Raw genomic sequence first — 22,885 nt, 5'->3', positions numbered from 1 at the left:
GTTCCTTACCTTCAAACCCCCTGCCCCTGTGTCCTAGGATGCTGCTCATCCCTTTCCAAATTCCAACACTACACTACTTCTTACCATCAGCCTTCTCTGCTCCCATAAAGGAACTATGTCACATTGTTGAAGGAAGTCATGAAACTATGCTGCTAGGGTCCACCATAAATTCATGGCATTGAATCTCAACTGGGACCTTCCTGCTATACTACAATCCTTTTAATTTTCTCTGATTGCCTCTCCAACTCACTTTATAGAGCATTTATTCCAAACCTCTTCTTAAGGTTCACGGCCCACGTGCCTCACCTCTCCAGCAAAGGTCTTTGAGAAAATTAAGGCCATCTGTCATGGGCTCCTTCTCTTCACTTATAATCCTGAGATTCCCTCAACAACATTCCCTACTTCCTGCTCTTCTGCTCCTCTCTTTGAAAAAGAAGTGGTCCTCCTCTGGGCCAAGGCCTGTTCCTCTACCTGCACCCTTGATGCTATTCCTTCTTTCCTTTGGGAGCTTGCTCCTTCAGACATCTTCTCTATTTATAACCTTCCATCTCTATCCACTAGTGCCTCTACTATGTAAAAACATGCCATTCTCTTGCTTAACAATTTAAAATCCTCTGTTTTGCATTTAAAATCCATCCCAGTATGACTCCACACATCTTTTCAGGCTAATTGCACATTAGTGCCCCCCTCATGCACTTTGCATTGTAACCAAATTGGCCCACCTATTTCCTGTACACATCCTATCTCCTGCCCCAATAAGACACAGACTGTCCTGCTTGCCTTAGAAGGCTCTCTCTCCTCTCCTGTCAATGCTCAAATATATAAATGGCTCTGTAAGTAATCACATCAATCTCGGGGTTCTTCCCAATGACTCAGATCGCAACCTTTACTTGAGTGCCCATCACATATGACTATTGTCCATGTTCTTCCCAAAGTTCTCCTAATGGGAGAACCTATTTGAGGACTTCCTTGAATTTTCCTGGCATCAGAACAAGTGTACCGGGAGAGCCTTCTGGCTGTCCACATGTCACGCCTTGCTCTTGCTGCATGACCAGCCCATCATCTCTTCCTGGCACGTAATTCCTTCATGATGTTCTTTTCTCCTATTCTTCCTCCTTGATTCTTCATTGCAGTTCACCCAGTGACAGCACAAACTCCCCATTACTCTCTGTGTGATACTCATTTTGGCTCTTTGGAGACAGAGATGCTCCCTGTGTTACTGCTATATAGTGACAGTGATATTTCAATGTTAATGTTGAAAAGATGAACTTTTGCTTTCCTGGGAACCTTGGGCTCAGTAAAAGGGCATTTCTTCTTTTGACATTTAGTTGTTTATGGACAGAAATAATAATAGACCATAGTTACACAGGACTGTGAGTTTTACAAAGCACTTTAAATAAATCTCATTTGATCTTTCCAACAGTCCTGTGTGATAGGTCTTGCTTAGTATAGTTATCCCTTCAACATTGAGACTTTCCCCATCTCAGTTGGCATAAAAAATGAAATGGAAATTTTGGGGGAGTTTTGCAGAAGCCACAGACAACGCAGAGCCTATGACCAAATACTTAACCAAAATTTTACAAGAAAGTACTGTAAACACCCCATGAAATGGAAAGAAAAAAATCAGACTTGTTCTGTGGTATGAAGTGAGGGCCGAAAAATTTTACGTGGAATTTCCAGATGTTGGTGGGTGCCATGCCCCTCACCCCTGCACTCCTAACCCCTGTGATGTGAAAGAGATAACTGTAGTATTATTCTCATTTTACTGATGATAAAACCAAGGCTCAAAGTCAACAGCTAATAAGTGTTTGCATTTGGATGCATATGAATGTGGGTCTCCTAGCTCTATACATTACCATAATGCTTCTCAAACAAAAAAAAAAAGGTGTGTGTGGGGGTGACCAAGGTTGGCCTTCAGGGGCTATTTTCCAAACTCAGGTTCTACTTCTCTTTCCATTGCCTTTTGCATTTTCCCCATTCTGACTGCAACCATATCAGCCCCAGAATCCCCTCTTAAAAGGTGAGTAACAGTTCAGAAGTATGTGTTTCTCCCCTGGTTTACAAAACCTATCTCATATGAGTCTTGTTTGGAAATGTAAACTTCCTTAGTATCCCATAATAATCTTAAAATGTCCCTGATTTTTGGTCCTTGGAAGGATCCCCTTCAGCCTCTGTTTCTTCAAGCCTTACAGGGTTTACGCAGGAAATAGCTATGCCAGTCGCTAAAATTGTCAAGTTGTAATGAATTCCTGCTTGGAGGTTTCCTTGCTTAGTTAACGAGGAGACGTACTGGTGTTAATCAGGAAGATATATGTTTGGTCACAAGCAAGAGAGCTGGAGCTAGATCACCGGTGCACAGCCAGCCTTGTTGAGCAATTTGTCTGGTTAATTCCAATAACAAATGGGACTCTGGCATGCTAATGAGATGTGCAGTAGTCAGTGTCCCAACTTCTTAGAGGGATAAAGGGCCTTTACCTACCCAAGTTTGAGGAATGATAGGTCTGGGATGCCTTTAGATGTCCTGGTCTGTAAACTGGCTCAGTGTATGCCTTCCCTATCACAGTGGGCACAAGTGACCCACCGAAGACCATTCATGATGGGGATGTTATACTTATTCTTCACAAACAAGAATTCACAGTGATTAAGAATAACAAGCTTGTTGTTGATTAGGCCCTTGCCCTTTGCATACACCTCTCATTACTTCTACCAGTTCAGTGATGTAAGGAAAGGATCTTAGAGGACCCTAGAGGGAGGGCAACCCACTCATTTTACAGATGAGAACATGGAGGCCCAATGAGTTTTGATGAGTTTGTCTTAAGTCATGTAAGTAGTTAGTGGCAAAGTTGGGATTCACACTCAGGTTCTCTGCCTCCAAATCTTGGATTTTCATCTCCATATTGATCTCTTTCTTCTTGGAAATTGTAGATTGAGGCTATTTTTTCCATTTACTTGGCACTTAGCATCTATAGCCTTGTTACATCTCTCATGTTTTTATATTTATGCTGTTAATTTTTCTTATTTCTGTTGGATTTCCCTAAGTGGATTATAAATTCATCAAAAACAAGGACCATGTCTTATACTTTTTTGTGATCTCTGAAGTGCCTAACAGCATCAGATATACAAAAAGTACTCAATAAATGTGTGTTAAAAGAATGGAAAGGGAGAAAGGAAAAAGCATTTATATTACTATATGCCAGGTACTGTGCTAAGCACTTTTTACAAATATTAACCCATTTGATCCTCATCACAACCTTGAGAGGTAGGTGCTTTTATTATCCTCATTTTATACTTGAAGAAACTGAGGCAAACAGAGGTTGTACTCAGTGTCACATAGCTAGCAAGTGTCTGAGGCTAGATTTGAACTCATGCCTTCTTGACTCTAGGCCCTATGACCTATTCACTGCATCACCAGGTGCTTTTAAACAAATTAATTAACATTAGAGGTGTCAGAGTTCTTGTGTGATGCCTTTCAACAGAGGACATAAAAACTTTCATAACATGGCTATTTATTAATCAATGCAGTATTCCCAATTAATATAGTGGACAGAACTTCTGTCTCTGATGTTGTCTGTGTGACTTTAGGTATCACAACCTCTTTGGGTCTCAAAGATATAAAAGGAGGAGGGTTGGACTGGGTGAATTCTGAGGTCCACCCAGCTCTAGAATTATGATCCTGTTGACTTTGGAATTTTCATGGCTGTCCTTTACAGAACCTCAGCAAATAATGGACATGAAGTGCTAGAGAAGAAATACAGTTCTGGGAGCAACTTGGAAGACTATGACTATAAGAAGTATCACCCCATTGAGGAGGTGAGCAAGGACGCAAAGAGGTCACAGCCATCTTATCAGGAAACAAGTGAATACCTCTGAGGTGGATGGCTTGGAGGGCCCCATGGAAGGCAAAGAGGCATGGGCCATTGGAAAGATATCATCTAGAAATGAAAATGAGTTAACGAATACATCTAGGTTGGGGGTTGGGGGAGGCAAAGTCAAGGATGTTTTGAGTCTCCTTCAAACTTCTGTGATATTAGAAAAATGAATATAAATAACCCAAATTACAGTTTATGCCTGTTTCTCAATCTCTGAGAGGTTTAAGTAGTGAGAGTAAAGGTGTGCCTGTGCCTGTGCACTGAGGGTAGCGTTTAAGGAGAAAGGCCCTTTGCTCCAATGATACTTAGCTGAAAGCAGTACTTTGGGGGGTCCTTAACCTGTTTTTGGTTCATAGGTCCCATTGACTGTCTGGTGAAACTTACAAATCTCTTCTCAGAACATTATGTAAAAATGCACAAAATAAAGTATGTTGGATTACAAAGGAAACCAATTATAATGAAATATAGTTATCGAATATATTTTTTAAAAGCTCATGGACCTTAGATTAAGAAGACCTGTTCTAGTAAGATGCAAGGGAGAGGAACTATTTCCAGGTGGGAAAGCATTAAAATTGCTTTTCCTAAATAGTTTCAATAATGACAAAGCTGACTTAATTGTTTTCTCCAAATAAATTTACATGTATGTATGTATACATATATACACACATATACACAGACATGTATACACACATGCATAAACTATACACACATATACCATGCATATATATGTATGTTGAACATGCATACATTTATATGTATATGTGTATGCATTTACACACACACATAAACATATATATGTGTGCACATATATCTCTACAATATGCTTGACTACAGCTTCCCAAGCTCTCTCTGTATACACACATATGTGTGTATGCATATGTATATGTGTGTACTTAATATGTATAAATATGTGTATGTGTATACTTGTCTGCCCATCATGTGTGATTCTTGTCCATGTTCTCCCCATGGGGTCTACCAAATGTATTCAATATATTAATTGTATAATAATATTAAGCACATGTGTATATATGCATGTATACATGTATGCATACATGTGTGGAATGCTATGTACCATGGCTTTAAATCAATATATAAATACTATTGGCTTATTGGATTTTAGAAAGGTTTCTTTGCCACACTACCCAGGATACATGTATGTGTATATGTTTGTGTATATGATCCCAGCATCTGAAATTCTTATTCATAACACTATATAATACTCATTTACCTAGTTTTCTTTTCTTCTCTCCAGTTGTATCTGATCAGTGAACTGTACAGAAAAGACCCAAGCCTCTTTATGATGATTATTGTTATGGTAATTCTCACATTATTATTCTATTTGGCTACAGCTCCCACAAATGGGAAAGAAAGCTAATCACATTGTAATCATTTTGAAATAGATCACTGGCATTTCTAATGAGCATCTTTAGCTCCTTTCATTCAGGGCTTCCAAATATATCATGACTTATATGCATGGGGAATGACTTAGTCACATTCTGATGGTGCCATCTTTGGGTTGCTGACTTCTTAAAATTCTCTTATCTTATTGATCATCACAGACCCTGAGTTCATTGTATTTTAGGCAATAGTATAAGATGCCCTCCCCCCCTCCCCTTCCCTTCATCATCTAAACCAGCTCCACCCTAACTACCGAATTGAAAAGGGAAACAGCTTTAATATGATTCGGCTGCCCTGGATGGCATGGTCCAGTGCCAGCTACTGATATTTTACCACCTGTGGTCCATCAAAGTATGGATGAGTGTTGTTTGGTATTTCTCCAAATTGATGTGGATTTCAATTTCCTTGTGATTTCATGCCCCCTCGAAATTATGGTTGGTGAATGTTTTGACAGATGTATTCATTGATTTCTTTTGTTTTAGAGTGATGTTAAATGATGATCAATGATTGTGATTTTTTAAAAAAATGACTGTGAATGTACCCTGGGTAGTGTGGCAAAGAAACCTTTCTAAATAAAATCCAATAAGCCAATAGTATTTATATATTGGTTTAAAGCCATTAGACTTTCTCTATGAGAGGTAGCATGGCGTAGTAGATAAAATAAATGTCAGGAAAAAAAGAAAAGAAGCCCCAGATTTGAGTCTTGCCTTTTACTCATAGACTTATGTGATCATGAGTCAATCACTCCCTTCTCAGTGCCCCAGGCAAATCTCTACAACCATCAATTAGAGAGCAGTTGCTAATCTACATTGATGGAGGGAATTTCCAAACACTGTTAAGCTACGTGGTTGAAATCACAAGTCTGGATATTTTTAAAAAATGTTTTCCATACCGTGTGGCAATTTATTTATTCCATACTCCATAGAGTTCGGTATATTCTCTGTATCTGAAAGAGATAAGCTGTTATCTTCAGCTGAGATAGGGAAATGGTGATCTTATTGATGCAAAACATATTTTATGACTATTTCAGATCTATAAATGGATGATTCAGATAGAAAAGAGGTACAGTGAAGTGGTGACACAGCACTTTCTAGGCATGACCTATGAGGCCCGACCAATGTATTACCTGAAGGTGAGTGAAAGGGTTTAAGATGCTAGTAAGATTTAAAAGAGTCAGTGAGATGGTACAGTGGATAGAGCTCTGGCTCTGGAGTCAGGGAGACTCATCTTGAGTTCAAATCTGGCTTCAGATATTACTAGTTGTGTGACCCTGGGCAAGCCACTTAATCGTTTTTGCCAGGAACACCCCAAATGGCGTCAAATACAACTGGACAGTAACAGCAAGATTTAAAAAATAAAATCTTTTCAAGCATATTCATGAAGTGCTCACTGAGTGCAGAGTACAAGGTTAAGAACCACTGAGGAGAAGGCCTAAAAGGTGATAGGGAGAAGGAGATATCAGTCCTGATCTTTGCCATATTGGCCCTATGAGACACTGTGGAATGGTATGGAAGCCAAGTGGTACAGTAAATAGAATGGTGGACTTGGAGTCAGAAAGACCTGTATTCAAATCTTGCCTCAGGCTCTCCTTAGCAATGTAACCCTGGGCAAATGACCTAACCTGTGCCAGTTTGTTCATCTATAAAATGGGTATAATAGTAGCACCTACCATACAGGTGTGTTGTGAGGCTCAAATAAAGGGACATACTTAAAGTGCTTTGCAAACATTAAAGCTTTATAAAAGTATTAGCTATTCTAGTGGACATAGCCCTGACTTTTGGAGTCAGAGCACCTAGTTCTGAGTCTTGTCTCTGTTGCCCCTTGTGTGACCTTGGGTAAGTAATTTAACTTTTCTGGACCTCAGTTTCCTCATCTGTTAAATGAAGATATGGGTTGAAGGGGGAGACTAGTTGATCTTCCACTTTGAATCCTCTTAATAGGCTATCTGACATATACTTTTAATTTTTAAAATTTATTTTATTTTTCCAATTAACAAACATTTATTTTCTCTACTTTCCCTTAATAGAAGATAGAAAGAAAGAAAGAAAGAAAGAAGAAAGAAAGAAAGAAAGAAAGAAAGAAAGAAAGAAAGAAAGAAAGAAAGAAAGAAAGAAAGAAAGAAAAAGGAAGGAACAAGGAAGGAAGGAAAGAGAAAATCCTCCTAACAAATATACATACTCAAAGAAAACAAATTCCCACATTGGCTATTTCCCCAAAGAGATCATTTCGTTCTGTGTTTTGAATGTATCACTTCTCCAGCAGGAACAAGTTAGTGTATTTCATCCATGCTCCTCTGGAATGGTTATTTGTTACTGCATTATCAGATTTGTAATGTCTTTCAAAATTTGCACACTTTTTTGGACTGTATCCTTCTTTATGGCCAGGTTTGTATTTATTGAACATCCAGAAGACCCACAGTCAATGTTTGGGTGAAACAAGCATTTCTGACAAGTGAGTTTAGAATGGAGTGTGGAAGTGGGAAGGCTGGAGGGAGGGAAAGGAGAGAGGCATGGCAGCAAAATGAAGGGAAGAGCAAGTCAAATACTCTTCTCTGTGACCCACAAAGGAGGAGTTACATTCCCAGGAGTCCCTTTAGCTTCTCAGGGTCCATTATGCAAAGTGTGTAGACATAGAGCATAGGTACAACATCTCAGGTTCAGGGCCCTTGGGCCCTGAGATAAAGAAAGATTGATAAGCAGAAGAATTCCCTTGTCAAGTTTCATATACCTCTCAGTGTGGATGTGGCAACTTAGCTATCAAATGGCTGTATGCAGAAGCTTCGGAGTTTGGAAGGGTTACATGCAGAGTCCTGCCGGCCTTGAAGCAAAGCCGGCCTACGGTTGTCCCTGGGAAACCTGCCCACCCAGTTTGGGACTTTTCATCAGAAGCAGGGCTGATCTGCCCAAACCAGACCATCTGGCCCCCTGATGGTGAGAGTTCATGGGAATGAGCAGACTGGGCCCCAGTAACAGTCAAGGCAATGGCTGTAACAAGGAGGCGATCAGGGCAAGCAAGTCACTAACATAAAAATCCCCATAAATATGGTAGTTATCAAAGTGAGTAGAAGTCAGAGATGGTTCACGGATTGTGTCCGTAGGTTAAAAAATGAGTGAGGTTAAGTGAACTGGAAAAAATTTAACCCATCATGAGGTCATTCTTAAATTGTAAGCTATTCATAAGGAGGCAACAGGCCCTTAGTAACAGTAAAAACTCAAGTACTTTTCAACTCCCCCTTCCCTTCACCCCCAGGTTGGGACAGAATAAAACTTTTTTGGTTAAATTTTGTCGAAATAGTGAAACCAACTACTGCATTGCTCTTTTCTGCCCCTTCCAGCGAGCCATTCATTCTAACAAAGATAAAAAAAATGTGTTGGGGGAGGGGGCATTTCAGCAAAACTAACCAGGGTTTCAAAAGCGTCTAATGTTATAATATTCAGCGTTCTACATCCATAGCTCCCACTTTTGGAAAGGAAGAGGACGAAATACCTTTTAATAAGTTAAGTCCTTGGCCTGTGGAAAGCTGTGTACTTTATGCTGTGACCCCTGGAATTCCTCCCATTTACTGCACCTTGAATTATTCTTTCAGCAAGGGTTCAACAGTTGTAGGAAAGAGGCTCATGTTGGTTGAAGTATCTGTCTGAATCCTCATTCCTACTTACAACCATAAAGAAGGACTCCTCAGGTGCCAAACAGTCAATTTGCACAGGGTTTAATTTGGCTTTAGGCTGGCCCTAGACAACAAAAATATGGTGGGATGGCTTCTTGTAACGTGATTGTTTTCAGACTGCCACGTTTGATCCCCTTTAGATCAGTAAGCCAACAAAAACTCTGAAGAAGATCATTTGGATGGACTGTGGAATTCATGCTAGAGAGTGGATCGCGCCCGCCTTTTGCCAGTGGTTTGTGAGAGAAGTGAGTGCCTCTATTATATTTGTCAAGGTTAATGAGAGAAGGTATGTAAAGCACTTTATAAACTAAAAAATTCCTTAAAAGAGTTCAATGATAAAGAAGATGATGATGGTGACAACTGTCACTTCTCAGCTACTGAAAAATACCTTATTTCTTTTGCATATGGACAGGACTATCCATTATTTCCAATGGAGCTAGGTACATCGATGGGTTGGAAACAACACTGAATTGCAGAATCTGGTCTTATCCTTGGCATCAAAAATTCACTTTCAATGTAATTTAGGGGAGAAACAGTGTAGTAGAGTGAAGTTAGGAGGTCCTGGATTTAAGTCCTTCCTCTGATACGCACATATACACACACAAACATATATAAACATGTATATTTACACACAAATATATACATGAATAGACACATGCATCCACACATACATACATATACATGTGTACACAGTTATATATACATACACATATATGCGATGTGTATCCACACTTACGTATGCACATTTATACATATGTGTGTGTGTATACATATATACACATACACATACACATACACATATACATACACACACTACAGGAGCATAAATAAGCCACTTAGTCTTTTAGTGTCCCAAACAGTTTGTCAACATGATAAGTAACATGAAGCTTCCTTACAGGAATTTACCGAAAGGGATTGGGGGAGGGGGCGCAGAATGAAAGCAGAGGAATCCATTCGGTGAAGAAGATACTTTCCCCAATGTTTTTAATCATTTTTTTGGGGGTTACATTTGAGTTTTAAGCTGTGAATCCCTCCCATCCTACACTTGAGAAGGCCAGCATTTGACACAGCTATCTCTGTGAATCCAAGATATTTTTTAAAGAAAATTTTCGTATTAGCTATATTAAACAGAGCTTATGCTAACCTTCAAAAGAGGTTATCAAGGACTTTATAAAGTTTTCAAAATTAATAATAATTATCATTTTTTGCAAATCTTGGTAACATATGAAGTCATGGAAAATAGAAGACCTGAGGAAAAATACAATGATTTCTTGGGATCAGACTGGGGGGAGATGAGGCAAGGGAAAAGAAAAAGAAATCACTCAAAAATCTTTCAAGTGTTTCTATATTTTTATTTGTAGATTCTACAAAACTACACAACAGACCTAAGGATAAGGAGATTTCTTAGGAAGCTGGACTTCTATATCCTCCCAGTTCTTAATATTGATGGCTATGTCTACAGCTGGAGAACCGTAAGCAAGCCAATCCCATTTTACTGGATGGGAGTTGTGCATGACCATAGAACCTAAGAGCCAGGAGGGACCTCAGGGGTCTGTCCAAGCTCATTGCTACATCTGTTGCTTCTCATCAACAGCACATTCATACAGCATCCCCTGGACTCTGGGGCCTAGAGGGCTTCCTATTGCAACTGGCTAAAATCTTTTTCTGGGAATTGATTTTTATTAGTCAATCAAAAATAACTTCTGAAGTCTCAATTATATGCCAGGTAATATGCTAGCTGCTAGTTATAAAAAGACAAACATGAAAAGGTCCTTCCCCTCAAGGAGCTTACATTTACCTTTATTGGACTTTCCTTCAAATTCTAAAGGACTTTATCACTGCATAATGGGCAAAATTCTGTACACCTTTTTCTTCTTCATCTCTATCTCCTTCTTTCTCCTCCTCCTCCTTTCTTTGAATGTCCCCCAAAGTACATCACTTCATTCTTCACCCTCCCAACCCCCCTCCCCCCCCAAGCCTTACGGTCTCCCAATGTGCCAAAGCCAAACTCAATCATGGAACAGAAAACCCTTTGCTAGCCTACTTATAGGCCCTCAATTCTTCAATGTTCCCCAAATTATTTTCTCTATTTGGAACAGAGGGAGCCTTCTTATTGTCCTTACTCTCCTTGTCTACCATTCAAGGCCGAACATTTACACAGGTCATATCTTGAAAGGCTTACTTCTTTCCATTAGGTTTGTCAATTCTTTTTCCTCCTTTAACATCCTGCCTAAAGCAATTCTGAGAAGCTTTCTCCGGTTAAGTGGTTAATTAAGCTTTCTCTGAGGCAGCTAGGTGGCACAGTGGACAGAGCACCAAACTAGAGTCAGGAAGACCTAGGTTTGAATCTTGTCCCAGACACTTACTACCAGTGCAACTCTGAGCAAGTCACTTAATCCCTATATGCCTCAGTTTCCTCATCTGCAAAATGAGGACAATAATAGCGCTTATCTCCAAAGGGTTGGTAAAAATAAAATGAGATCATATTTGTGAAGTGTGTTTTAAACCTTAAAGTGTTACATAAAGGTTATTTCTTTTTAGTAAGTAAAATGTGATTGCAACCCCCACATCTTGTTTCTCTTCTCTAACTATTGTCTTCACTAGATCTTTTGGACAAATTTTTTCACTTCTCTTTGCTTTAGCTTTCTCATTTGCAATATGAAAGGGCTGAGCTATATCAGTGGCATTTAACCTTTTTTTTTTTTTTGGTCATGGACTCCTTTGGCCTTGGTGGCCTGATGAAACCTATAGAACCTTTCTCAGAAGAATGTTTTTATTTATTTGTTTGTTTTGTTTTCTTTAAGACTGGTTCTCCATATTGCCCATGGCCAGTCCACTCTGCTAGCATGAGAGATTTGAACTACTGTACTCCTTTCTGACCTGGAACAGTTTTCCCCTCCATAGGCAACCTGGTGGCCCCTTAATCTCCTGAGCTCCACATAGTTATGCCAAACTTAGTGTGGGCAGCCAATCAGCTTATCCCACTTTAGTCAGAACTCCCAACCTCAAGAGAGTTGTCAAATTCTACCTCCTCAGTAGCAAAAGTTATGGGCATATCTGGCATATCTGGCAGAATATTTTTAAATGAACAAAATAAAATAAGTGGGATTGTAAAGGAAACAAATTATACTGAGATATAGGTATCATAAAAATAATTTTAAAATCAAGTTCAGGAATTCTATATTAAAATTTTGTCTGGACTAGCTTGTCTGTGAGGTCTCTTTCAGCTCTAAATGTATGATCCAATGATAGCATTTTCATTTAAGGAATTAACCCTTTGGGGTATACAGAAATGCCTGTTTCCTATAGTTTTAGGCCATATGATGTGTCCAACAGGATGACTGAAAATTATTTGGGAATACTCAGAAGTGCTGGTGACAAATTTCCCCTAGTAGGTCAAACTGAGATAACCATCCTCATGGTCAAGAATCAAAATATAATCATTGACACTGTGATTCATATTGTGGTGTTTAGAACATCTTTGGGTACTGTAACACCTATGTGTTTCTATTTAGAATCGCCTGTGGAGAAAATCTCGTGCATCCCATTATAATGGCACCTGCTTTGGGACTGATCTCAACAGAAATTTCAATTCATCTTGGTGTGGTAAGTGCAAGTTTGAGATATGAGTTGATAACTGCATAGGAGGTAGAGAAGCAATAGGAAGATATGAGTTCTTAGAGATACCATTTGCAAAAATATATTCAAGCTCAAGTGTCTTCACCAATTCCTTTCCTCATCATCTTCCTCCTAGTCAGATGATCATTATCCACCAATAAGAAACATTAGAATTTCTATCTTGTAATCTACTTAGGCCAGGTGAGGTTGAGAAGCCCAGGGTAGACTTTGGGACTGATTTGGCCACACTGGATTTTCCAGATTGTGGAGGATGGTAGGGGTAGGGAGTGTGAGGAGGCACCATGCCCCTAACCCATACATTCAAAAGGCAGCAATGATTTTTCTAAATTATACTATGGGACTTCATCAAAAGTCCTGTTCTAATGGTTCATTCCGTCATGATGGAAACTATGGATTTTTGAAAGCTATGTTAGTTAACCAGCAATCTTGTCAAGTCCTACCAAGTTGAAAGCTTACCCTAGTAAGTGCATTGTGGTATATTCAGTTATCCCTTCCACATTCTGGGGATTATGGGTGTGGCACTCTCCCCCTCCCCCAACCCAGCCACAATCTGGAAAATCCATGTAAAATTTTTTGGCCCTCCCTTCATGCCATAGAAGAAGTCTGAATTATTATGGTATTAAGTGATAAAATATGTTGATATTATATAATACTGTACATATATTGTATGAATTTCTGAGTTTCTAAACTTTTTTCTGTTCATCTGCTGGCCTTCATGTGTCATCTGCAGCTTCTGCAAGATGTGGAAGGGATAACTGTATTCTAAAGGTCAGTTTAGCTACATTGAGAGAGGTTCATCAAATGAGGAAATTTGGGGCCATAACAAATAATGATATGGTCTACTAAGAAGGACACTGTTGTGGCCCATTAGCATTGGTGGAAGAAATAGCTACACAAATGAAATCACAGATATTCAAAATATTGAAGTGAGTATGTAAGAGGTCTTTTTTAGTCCAACCAATCTTTTTACCTGTTAACTCAATTGATAACAATCTATGCTCCAAGGAGTCTAAGGGACAGATTTTCTTTTGAGGGGGTTGGAGGGTTCTAAGGCATCCATTCTCCATTCTACACATTCAGAGGTGTGCTGGAACCAGCTTGGATTTGTTTTTGAGAGCCAATTGTTAAGTTTTCAGTGTGAATATTTATACCTTTGAAATCAGCGAATCCTATAAATCAGGGCTTGATTTATTGTTTTGATAATTTATAGACAAGAAAGTAATGGAGAAAATGTTGATAATGCACATTAAACTTAAAAGTTTATCCTGGGTACATTTTTTTTTGACGAGCTGGTTGTTAAACATTTACCAGCATGCCCCCTGCGACACACTCCTATATAAACTGGAAATACCTGAGAGTGGGAACACAAAACACAAAACAGTCATTGGCAGATATTGGCCAATGATACAGAATTAGAGCATTGGATGGAATCTCAAATACTTGATTTCAGCCATTTAAGTGAGTGCCCAATGTAGATTTGAAAATACAATTTTGCCAATGGAGGACTCTTAGGTATAGGCACAACCTCCAACTGTTATATGGGTTCTTATCCTTTGTTGTGTCATGAGCCGCTTTGGCAGTCAGATGAAACCTATGAACCTTTTTTCAGAATATTTTTACATGCATAAGATAGAATACATAAAATTACAAAGGAAACAAATTATTTTGAGATGCAGTTATTAAAATATTTTAAAAAAACCAACTGATTCACTGACCCCAGATTAAGCATTTTTGATATACTAAGTTTGGGAACATCCTTCATCCCTCTATCCCCCAGACCAGCAATCCTTCTATAACTTAGGAGTCATAGGCAACTGGAGATGCCTGGGGCACACAGAGCTTAAGTGATTTGTCCAGGATTCCACAACCTGTAAATGTCAGAGGCAAGATCTGAACTCAGGTCTTCCTGAATCCATACCCAACACACTATCCATTCCACTATATTGCCTTGAGAGTTTGAAAATAGTAATTCAAAAATGAGTCAGACGTAGATGGTATATGTTTGCAGTGTTCTCTTGTCTTTTAAGTATTTGTGAATATAGATTATCTTTTTCACCAGACTTTAAGCTCTCTGAAGGCAGAGACTGTGTTTTATTTATCATCCTGTATCTCCCAACACCTAGGGTGCTATTAATGAATATTTGGTTAGTGAGTGAATGTGTAGTGGCAGAGAATGTGCTATCATGACACAGATTGCCTAGAATTTCGTCCTTGAAGAAGTCTTCGGTTGTTTAGAATGACCACCTGGAAGCCAAATCTCGAATTCCAAGTGGAATGTCCTGTATTATTCAGTTCTACTACATAGAAGCATAGAATGCTGAAACTTGAAGGTGGCTTACAGATCACCCATTCCAGCCCCATCATTATATGGGAAGGGAAACAGAGGCCAAGAAAAGTGAAGCGACCTCTCCCTCTCCCTCCCCCCACAAGGTTACACAGCTAGTAAGTGGCGAAGCCAAGCTTTTTGAATCCAGGACCCACACCATACCCTTTCAACATCTATCACTTTAGAATTCAAATTTTCATGGTCTTTGTCTCTTTCCTTTCCCTCTTGCAGATATTGGAGCCTCTAAAAACTGCAAACACGGAACATTCTGTGGAACAGGACCAGTCTCTGAGCCTGAAACGAAAGCTGTCTCTAGTTTTATTGAAGGCAAGAAGGACAGCATCCTATGCTATTTGACAATACATTCTAATGGCCAGCTCATCCTCACCCCCTATGGTTATACCAAAAAGAGACCACATAACTATGCTGACTTGGTAAGAGATTAGACCCTCTGGTCTACTCTCTGTTAAAGTAAGGCACCCTTTCTCTGCCTTCTAAACTTCAAGGCTATAGTTTCATTTATGTCTATCATGTCCATCCTTCCCTTTCATTTTCTTCACCTTTCTTTTTCTTTTCTCCTGTTTATACCACTTTCCCAGATCTTTGCTGTGTTGTCTTCAGGTCTGCATAGCATTACTGTACTTTAAATAAATACCATCTGTTTCTTTAAGTGTCAAATTGAGAAACACCTTCCATTTTCATAACTATAAGAAAAAATAAGGTAAGTATATTAAACATTTGAAATGATAATCTTTCATCTTTAGCACTATAGCCCCAGAGAGCACTTGGATATCTGTTGAGAAGTTACCAGCTGTGAGTTCTCAAAAGTGGAATATGTTTTCTCTAAAAACAAACAAACTGATAAAAAACAAGAAATTAACCCCACAAAATCCCAAAGTAATCTCTGTTCCCTTTTCTTCCAAACACAATACTCATCCCCTCCCAACTCTGTCTCCTCTTATTTTTCTGGGGACCCTTTTAAGGAGCAAGTGTCAATGAAAATAGGCAACTAGGTGGTATAGTGGACAGAGCATTGAAGTCCGAGTCAGGAAGACCTATGTTTGAATCTAGCTGTTTGATTCTGAGCAAGTCACTTAACCCCTATATGCCTCAGTTTCCTCATCTGTAAAATTAGGATGATTAAGCATCTACCTCTAAAGGTTTTAGTAAAAATAAAATGAGATGATATTTGTAAAGTGTGCTGCCAATGAAAATGCAACTCCACATTATGGAATGATATCTTATCTTTCACCAAGCAATGTAGACCTAAGCCAGAACAAGAACAGTAGTGGGAAAGGATTCTGATTTTTGGTTCTTTGGGAGTACCCAAGGGCAACAAGAAACACTGATTGCTCATTTGTAATTCAGTTCAAAAAAATTTATTAGACACCTACTAGGTGCAAGCCACTTCTTGTTGTATAACAAGCCACTGTGTGATCATAATGTCAAGTTTTCATAGCACTTAAAGGTCAGAGCCTTGAGTTCCTTTCAAGGCTCGACATAAGTGCCTTTTACTACAAGAGGTATTTCCTGATTCCTCCATTTGTAATGCCCCGCCCATTTGTTTGTATTTATTTTGTATGCATTTTTGTATTTAGATAGTGCAGTGAACAGAGCACTTGGACCAGGAATTGGGAAGACATGAATTCAAATAGGGCTTCTCATACTTACTAGCTATGCGACCCTGGGTAAGTCATTTAACCTCTATATGCCTCAATTTCCTCAACTAAAATGGGGATCATAATAACATCTATCTCACAGGGTTGTTCTGAGGATCAAATGAGATAATATTTGTAAAGTGCTTATAGCACAGTGCCTGGAACATAGTAGGTGTTTAATAAATGCTTCCTTCCTTCCCTCCCTCCCTCTTTATCTCTTTTCCTCCTTTTTTTCCTTCCTTCCTTCCTTCCTTCCTTCCTTCTTCCTTCCTTCCTTCCTTCCTTCCTTCCCTCCTTCCTTCCCTCCCTCCTTCCTTCCTTCCCTAGTGGGACATAAACTTCTTGAAGATAGGCACTGAGTGTGTGTGTGTGTGTGTGTGTGTGTGTGTGTGTGTGTGTGTGTGTGTGCTTGCACATGTACATGCATGTGTGTCTTTATAGCCCTAGTGCTTAGATGGTACCTAACACATAGTAAACATTTAATTGGTGGAGTTGAAATGAATTTATAAAATATTTTCCTTTCAACAACCTTGTGAAAGAGATTACAAAATTTCCCCCTTCTTACAGGTGAGTAAACAGAGGCTTAAGAAAGAAATAAGGGATAGGGACCAAACCTCTGATTTCATTCATATAGGGAACTCCTGAAAGGTGATCTCCCTCTGCCAATTTATACAAGAAGGGTCACACAAGCTACCAGCAGGCTTCAGGTGGCCTAAAATACTCTTGAGTATGGCCCAGATTAAAATGTAGTTGGGAAATATTAACAAAATAAATAAAAATATAATAAAACATAGATAACGTTAATTTGTGGTTTTCTACCACAGATATCTTTTTGTATGCTTTAGTGCCTCCTGCCCCAGTTTCTATAGGAGCTTGACACCATTGTCATATAGTCTTCTTGTGAACATGTGGAAAGATACAGGCTAGATGATAGGATAAGAGTATTTAGAATTGGCTGAATGGCAGGATCCAAAGATTAATTCTTGGTCAGTGTTAATTGGGAAAGAAGTCTCTAGTAGAGCTCCCTCTGTCATGGGCCTTGGGCTGTTCAACATTTTTACTGATGACTCAAATAAAGTTGCTAAGTTCGTGCATGACATGAACTTGGAACATTAGGGAAAAAAGACTCAGGAAAGAAACAGGCCCTGGCACATAGTAGGTCTTTAATAAATACATCTTAGTTGATTGGTGTCCAAATGTATGAAAATCTTAACAAGCTAGAATGATGGACTGAAACTAAGTCTGAAACTAAAACTCAAATTTAATGGGAATAAATCCAAAATACTGAGGTTTTAAAAATATATTTCCAAGCACAAAATGGGGAAGGTATGGCTAGACTCATGGGAAAGTCTGGGTGTTTTACTGAACTAGGAGCCTCATATAGCTTTTGTTTGAAGAGCTTCAATGAAGGACAACCCTCTACTCTCTGAGAGGGAGGCCTATTCCACGTTTGTGTGGTTCTTATTGTTAAAAAGTCCTTCCTCACCTCAAACCTAAATTTACCTATTAGCACCTTCTACTTAATTCTCCATTGGGACAAACAGATAGGAAGACCGTTAATCATATCCTCCCTGAGTCTTCTCCAAGAGAAATATTCCCAGTTGCTTCAAATAATCTATAACATGATCCCAAGGCTCATTTGCCTCCTCTGAAATCTCTCATTTACAAATATCATTCCTAAAATGTGATGCCAAGAGCTGAAAACCAAACCTCAAATGGGGTCTGACCAGAAGAGAGTACCTACATCACGCCTCAGTTTTTGTACAACTGGAGTATCACCGCTAGGGGGAGGAAAAACACCTAGGTTTACCCAAGGTTTTTGCTCTGTTGAGATTACTTCTGCTAAGTGGAAGAAATGCAGTGCTGTTGTAGGAGTCAGAGCTGGGTAGGGGAAGAAGGAGAGGCAGTTGACAAGGACACCATCACTAAGAGGTCACAGTTGAAATACCGCCCTGCCCCTTCTCCGCACTAAGGCAGTGCTAGAGCCCTCTAAATTTTTTGTCCTGGAACAAAGCCCTGGCTGCCCCACTATAGTTATGGCTCTGGTTTCAAACATGTGAAGACTCTGTGAGCTAGTTGAATTGGTTAAAACTAGGAGTTGAAGGTCATGGCTTTACCAGCTATGTAACCCTGGGAAATTCCTTCACCACTCAGGGCTTCAAATCCTTCCTCTTTAGGATGAGGCTGAATTAGATCATTTCTTCTAATTCATTCTATGAGTCTAGAAGTGACTAAGTCATGGAGAAAGGGGCAGGGAGAGTATAGGTACCTCACTGATGTGTGTATTTGATCTCATTGCAATGGGCCAACAGAGTGTGGCTGGATTCGTGTAATTCTGTCATCATTACCAGAAAGCAACTCAGAAAGCATTTCCTACAAATAGTTGGCTGGTAGCATCATGGATATAAGTGAAAAAGAGCAGCGTGTTCTCAGAGTGGCTCAAGTCTAAATGGGAAAGATTGCCTCATTTCTACATCTTTACTTTCTCAGACACTGAGCAATGGACATAAACATTTAAAGATATAACAATAACTGGCATTACATAGCATTGTAAGAGTTGCAAACAACTTCATATATGTTACCTCATTTTAATAGCTATCATTTAAAAAATACTTTAAGGTGGGCAAAGTGCTTCACAAATATTATCTCACAACAACTCTGGAATGTAGGTGCTGTTATTATCCCTATTTTAAGTTAAGTGACTTTGTCCAGAGTCACGCAGCTAAGAAAAAATAACAAAATTCAACTAGAAGAACAAAAGGTCAAGAAGATCAAGGAAATTAATGAAAAAAATTCAAAAGAAAGTGGCCTAGTTGTACCAGGTTTGAGACTATATTATATAGCAGCAATCATCAAAACTGTTTGGTACTGGCTAAGAAGTAGAGTGGTGGATCAGTGAAACAGATTAACTACACAAGACACAGTAGTCAATGACTATAGTAATCTACTGTTTGAAAAACCCAAAGACTCCAGTTTCTGGGATAAGTACCTTTTATTTGACAAAAACTGTTGGGAAAACTGGAAAACAATATGGTGGAAACTAGGCATAGACCAGCATTTTACACTGTATACCAAGATAAGGTCAAAATGGGTCCATGATTTAGACATAAAAGGAGATACCATAAGCAAATTAGGAGAGCAAAGAGTAGTTTACCTGTCAGATTTATGGAGAAGGGAAGAACTTATGACCAAACAGGAGACAGAGAATATTATGAAATGCAAAATGGCTAATTTTGATTACATTAAATTTTAAAAAAAGTTTCAACAAATGAAGCCAATGCAATCAAGATTAGGAGGAAAGCAGAAAACTAGGAAACAATTTTTACTGCCAGTGTTTCTGATAAAAGCCTCATTTCTAGGGAACTGAGTCAAATTTATAAGAGTACAAATCATTCCCCACTTGATAAATGGTCAAAGGATATGAGCAGGTAGTTTTCAGATGAAGAAATTAAAGCTGTCTATAGTCATATGAAAAATGTGCTAAATCACTATTAGAGAAATGCAAACTAAAACAACTTTGAGGTACCACGTCACACCTATCTGGTTGGCTAATATGACAAAAAAGGAAAATATTAAATGTTGGCGAAGATGTGGGACAATTGGAACACTAATGCATTGTTGCTGGAGTTGTGAACTGATCCAACTATTCTGGAGAGCAATTTGGAACTATGACCAAAGGGCCATAAAACTGTGCATACCCTTTGATCCAGCAATAGCACTACTAGATCTGTATCCTAAAGAGATCATACAAAAGGGAAAAGGACCCACATGTATAAAAAACATTCATAGCAGCTCTTTTTGTGGTGGCAAAGAATTAGAAATTGAGGAGATGCCCATCAATTGGGGAATGGCTGAACAAGTTGTGATATATGAATGCAATGGAATACTATTGTGCTATAAGAAATGATGAGCAGGCAAATTTTAGAAAAACCTGGCAAGACTTCCGTGAACTGATGCTAAATGAAGTGAACAGAACCAGGAGAACATTGTATACAGTAACAGGAACATTATGCAATGATCAAATTTGATAGACTTAGCTCTTCTCAGGGATTCAATGCTCCAAGATAATTCCAAAAGACTCCTGATGGAAAATGCTATCCACATCCAGAGAAAGAACTATGGTGTCTGAATGCACATCAAAGCATTTTCTCTTTCTCTCTGTTTTTTTTTTCTTTCTGATGGTTTTCACTTTTTGTTCTGATTCTTCTTTCACAACATGGTCTAGTGTGGAGATATGTTTAATATGATGGTGTGGCCTGTATCAGATTGCTTGCTATCTTGGGGAAGGGAGAACAGAGAGGAGGAGGGAAAAAATTTGGAACTCAGAATCCTATAAAAGTGAGTGTTGAAAACTGTCTTTGCATGTAATTGGAAAAAAAATACTATTAAGTAGAAAAAAATCAGTAACCCAGCTAAAAAATATCTGAGGCCAGATTTGAACTCACATCATCCTGGTTCTAGGTCCACTGCTTTATCCACTTACCATCTACCTACCTCCCAAGAACCTCCATGAGGTGCAAGCTTTAGAGAATTTAGATGATTGGACAATGGTTATACATTAAATATCAGAAGTGTGGTATTCCTCCAGTTCTAATACTCTATTCACTGTGGCATCTGCCTTTCAAAGCCAAAAGTAGCTGATCAAATGTCTAAATTAGGATCAATTTAAAATTATCAGAAATTACTCATATATCTGTTGCTATTACATATGTATACAGCTATACCCTCATATATTTTAGAGATTGTGGATAATCAAGTACTCAAAACCACTCCAATGGATCTGCGAGCTTAACAATTTGGAAGCTCCATGCAATAATGCAAATGGAACCTATCCATGCTTGTCGTCCCATAGTTTTGCCACAGGTGTGTCAACCAACTTGCTGGAGGCTTCCTCTTTCTCTTTCTCCTGACATCTCAACGATATCAATTGGGCAGGTAGTAGTTTGTCTACTAGCAATTTATTCTTCCTGCTATGCAACTATTCATCTCACTTCTAATTCCCATATTTATCTGTGTACATTCTTTACTTCTGGGGTGTGTGTGTGTGTGTGTGTGTGTGTGTGTGTGTGTGTGTGTTTGGGTGTATGTGTGTGTGTGTTATATGTTGTTTTTATAACTATTCCCACTGTAAGCCTCTCTATTGCTTTCTAAGTGATACTCATTTTTAATTTATTGGACACTGTGGTGTTCCATTACTCACAACCATACAACAATACCAGCATAATGTTGGCATTAAAAAAGATGGGCTTTTACTTCTGGGAGAAGCTTAGTGTCATTAAAGAAGTTCTATGATTTCCTAAAGGCAATCTAGCTTGCTCCCTTCATCCTACTTAATTATGGGTCCAACTCAGTGTCCATTTGCACCATCTGCCCAAGACATATAGACAGATGGACAAGCCCTATGGGCTATCCATCTAACTCTAATACTGTGGACAATACACATTCCTTATCCATGTGTCTTTTCCCACATAAATGGTTAGGCTAAACTAATGCAGAGTGTGTGTTTAAATTACATAATACATGTAATACAACATACATGTTACAATAAGATTATATAATTTCTAATCTTATAGTCAAGCTTCAGTGATCCAAGATTTAATCAGCATGGGTATTCACTTTTTCCTCTGGTTGCAGCCTCTCTATGCCTTTAACATGTGGTCTTCATGAATTGCTCTAGCCAATTAAAAAAAAATCACTTGGAAGGCAACCCTCTGGAATCATCCTCTCTCAACTCAGTCTTGTCTTTGGACAATAGAAATCTTCTGCCATACCTATAAGGGAAACTTTTCTGGCTTGGTGGAACCTTTTGAAATTTGTTCTTCAGTGATTATAGCCTGTGGGAGCCTAGAGTAACTTCTAGACCATAAGAATGCATCAGACACACTTTGGTATGTGTGTTTGGGCATGTATGCATATACATACATATGTACTTATACCCATATATGCATGTAAAACCAACATACAGAAATTATTTCAGATATACTGATTGGCCCATGATCTCATTGATTCTGGAATTTCTTCTCAGTCCAGTTTGCAACCCATCCATGCTTGGCCATTCTGTGTAACTCATGTCCATGCCCTCCCAAAGATTTGCCACCAATGGTTCACCCAATATGCTAGGGGCCATCCTTGACTTTTCCCAATAGTCACTAGATACATAATTAAGTATAGTAGCTAATGATCTTAATAGCTATAAAAATCAGTTTTAAAGTAAAAATCTAATGTTTTAACATGTAGAGTTGTAACTAGTTATTGTTTTCCCAGGACAAGCGCCATAAGATGCATCTGAGGCAAGCAGGACAAAAGATTCCCTTAAATTAATTTTTAT

At 38.8% G+C, this 22,885-nt stretch overlaps 1 protein-coding gene across 1 annotated transcript in view; it reads left to right on the top strand.

The window, feature by feature from the left end:
* The window catches only part of CPO (carboxypeptidase O), a 31,263-nt gene that overhangs the window by 5,537 nt on the left and 2,841 nt on the right, over nucleotides 1–22,885 (top strand). The window contains exons 2-7 of the mRNA XM_021008658.2: nucleotides 3,711–3,810; nucleotides 6,298–6,399; nucleotides 9,075–9,179; nucleotides 10,296–10,406; nucleotides 12,450–12,540; nucleotides 15,131–15,333. Coding sequence (XP_020864317.1) covers nucleotides 3,711–3,810; nucleotides 6,298–6,399; nucleotides 9,075–9,179; nucleotides 10,296–10,406; nucleotides 12,450–12,540; nucleotides 15,131–15,333 — 712 coding nt within the window. The remainder of the gene's footprint in view (nucleotides 1–3,710; nucleotides 3,811–6,297; nucleotides 6,400–9,074; nucleotides 9,180–10,295; nucleotides 10,407–12,449; nucleotides 12,541–15,130; nucleotides 15,334–22,885) is intronic.

Source organism: Phascolarctos cinereus, unplaced genomic scaffold (genome assembly GCF_003287225.1).
Source record: "Phascolarctos cinereus isolate Bilbo 61053 unplaced genomic scaffold, phaCin_HiC Scaffold_7;HRSCAF=346, whole genome shotgun sequence".
NCBI classification, from domain to species: domain Eukaryota; kingdom Metazoa; phylum Chordata; class Mammalia; order Diprotodontia; family Phascolarctidae; genus Phascolarctos; species Phascolarctos cinereus.
Note: the sequence above shows the minus strand (reverse complement) of the source record. Positions and strands in the feature narration are given on the sequence as shown.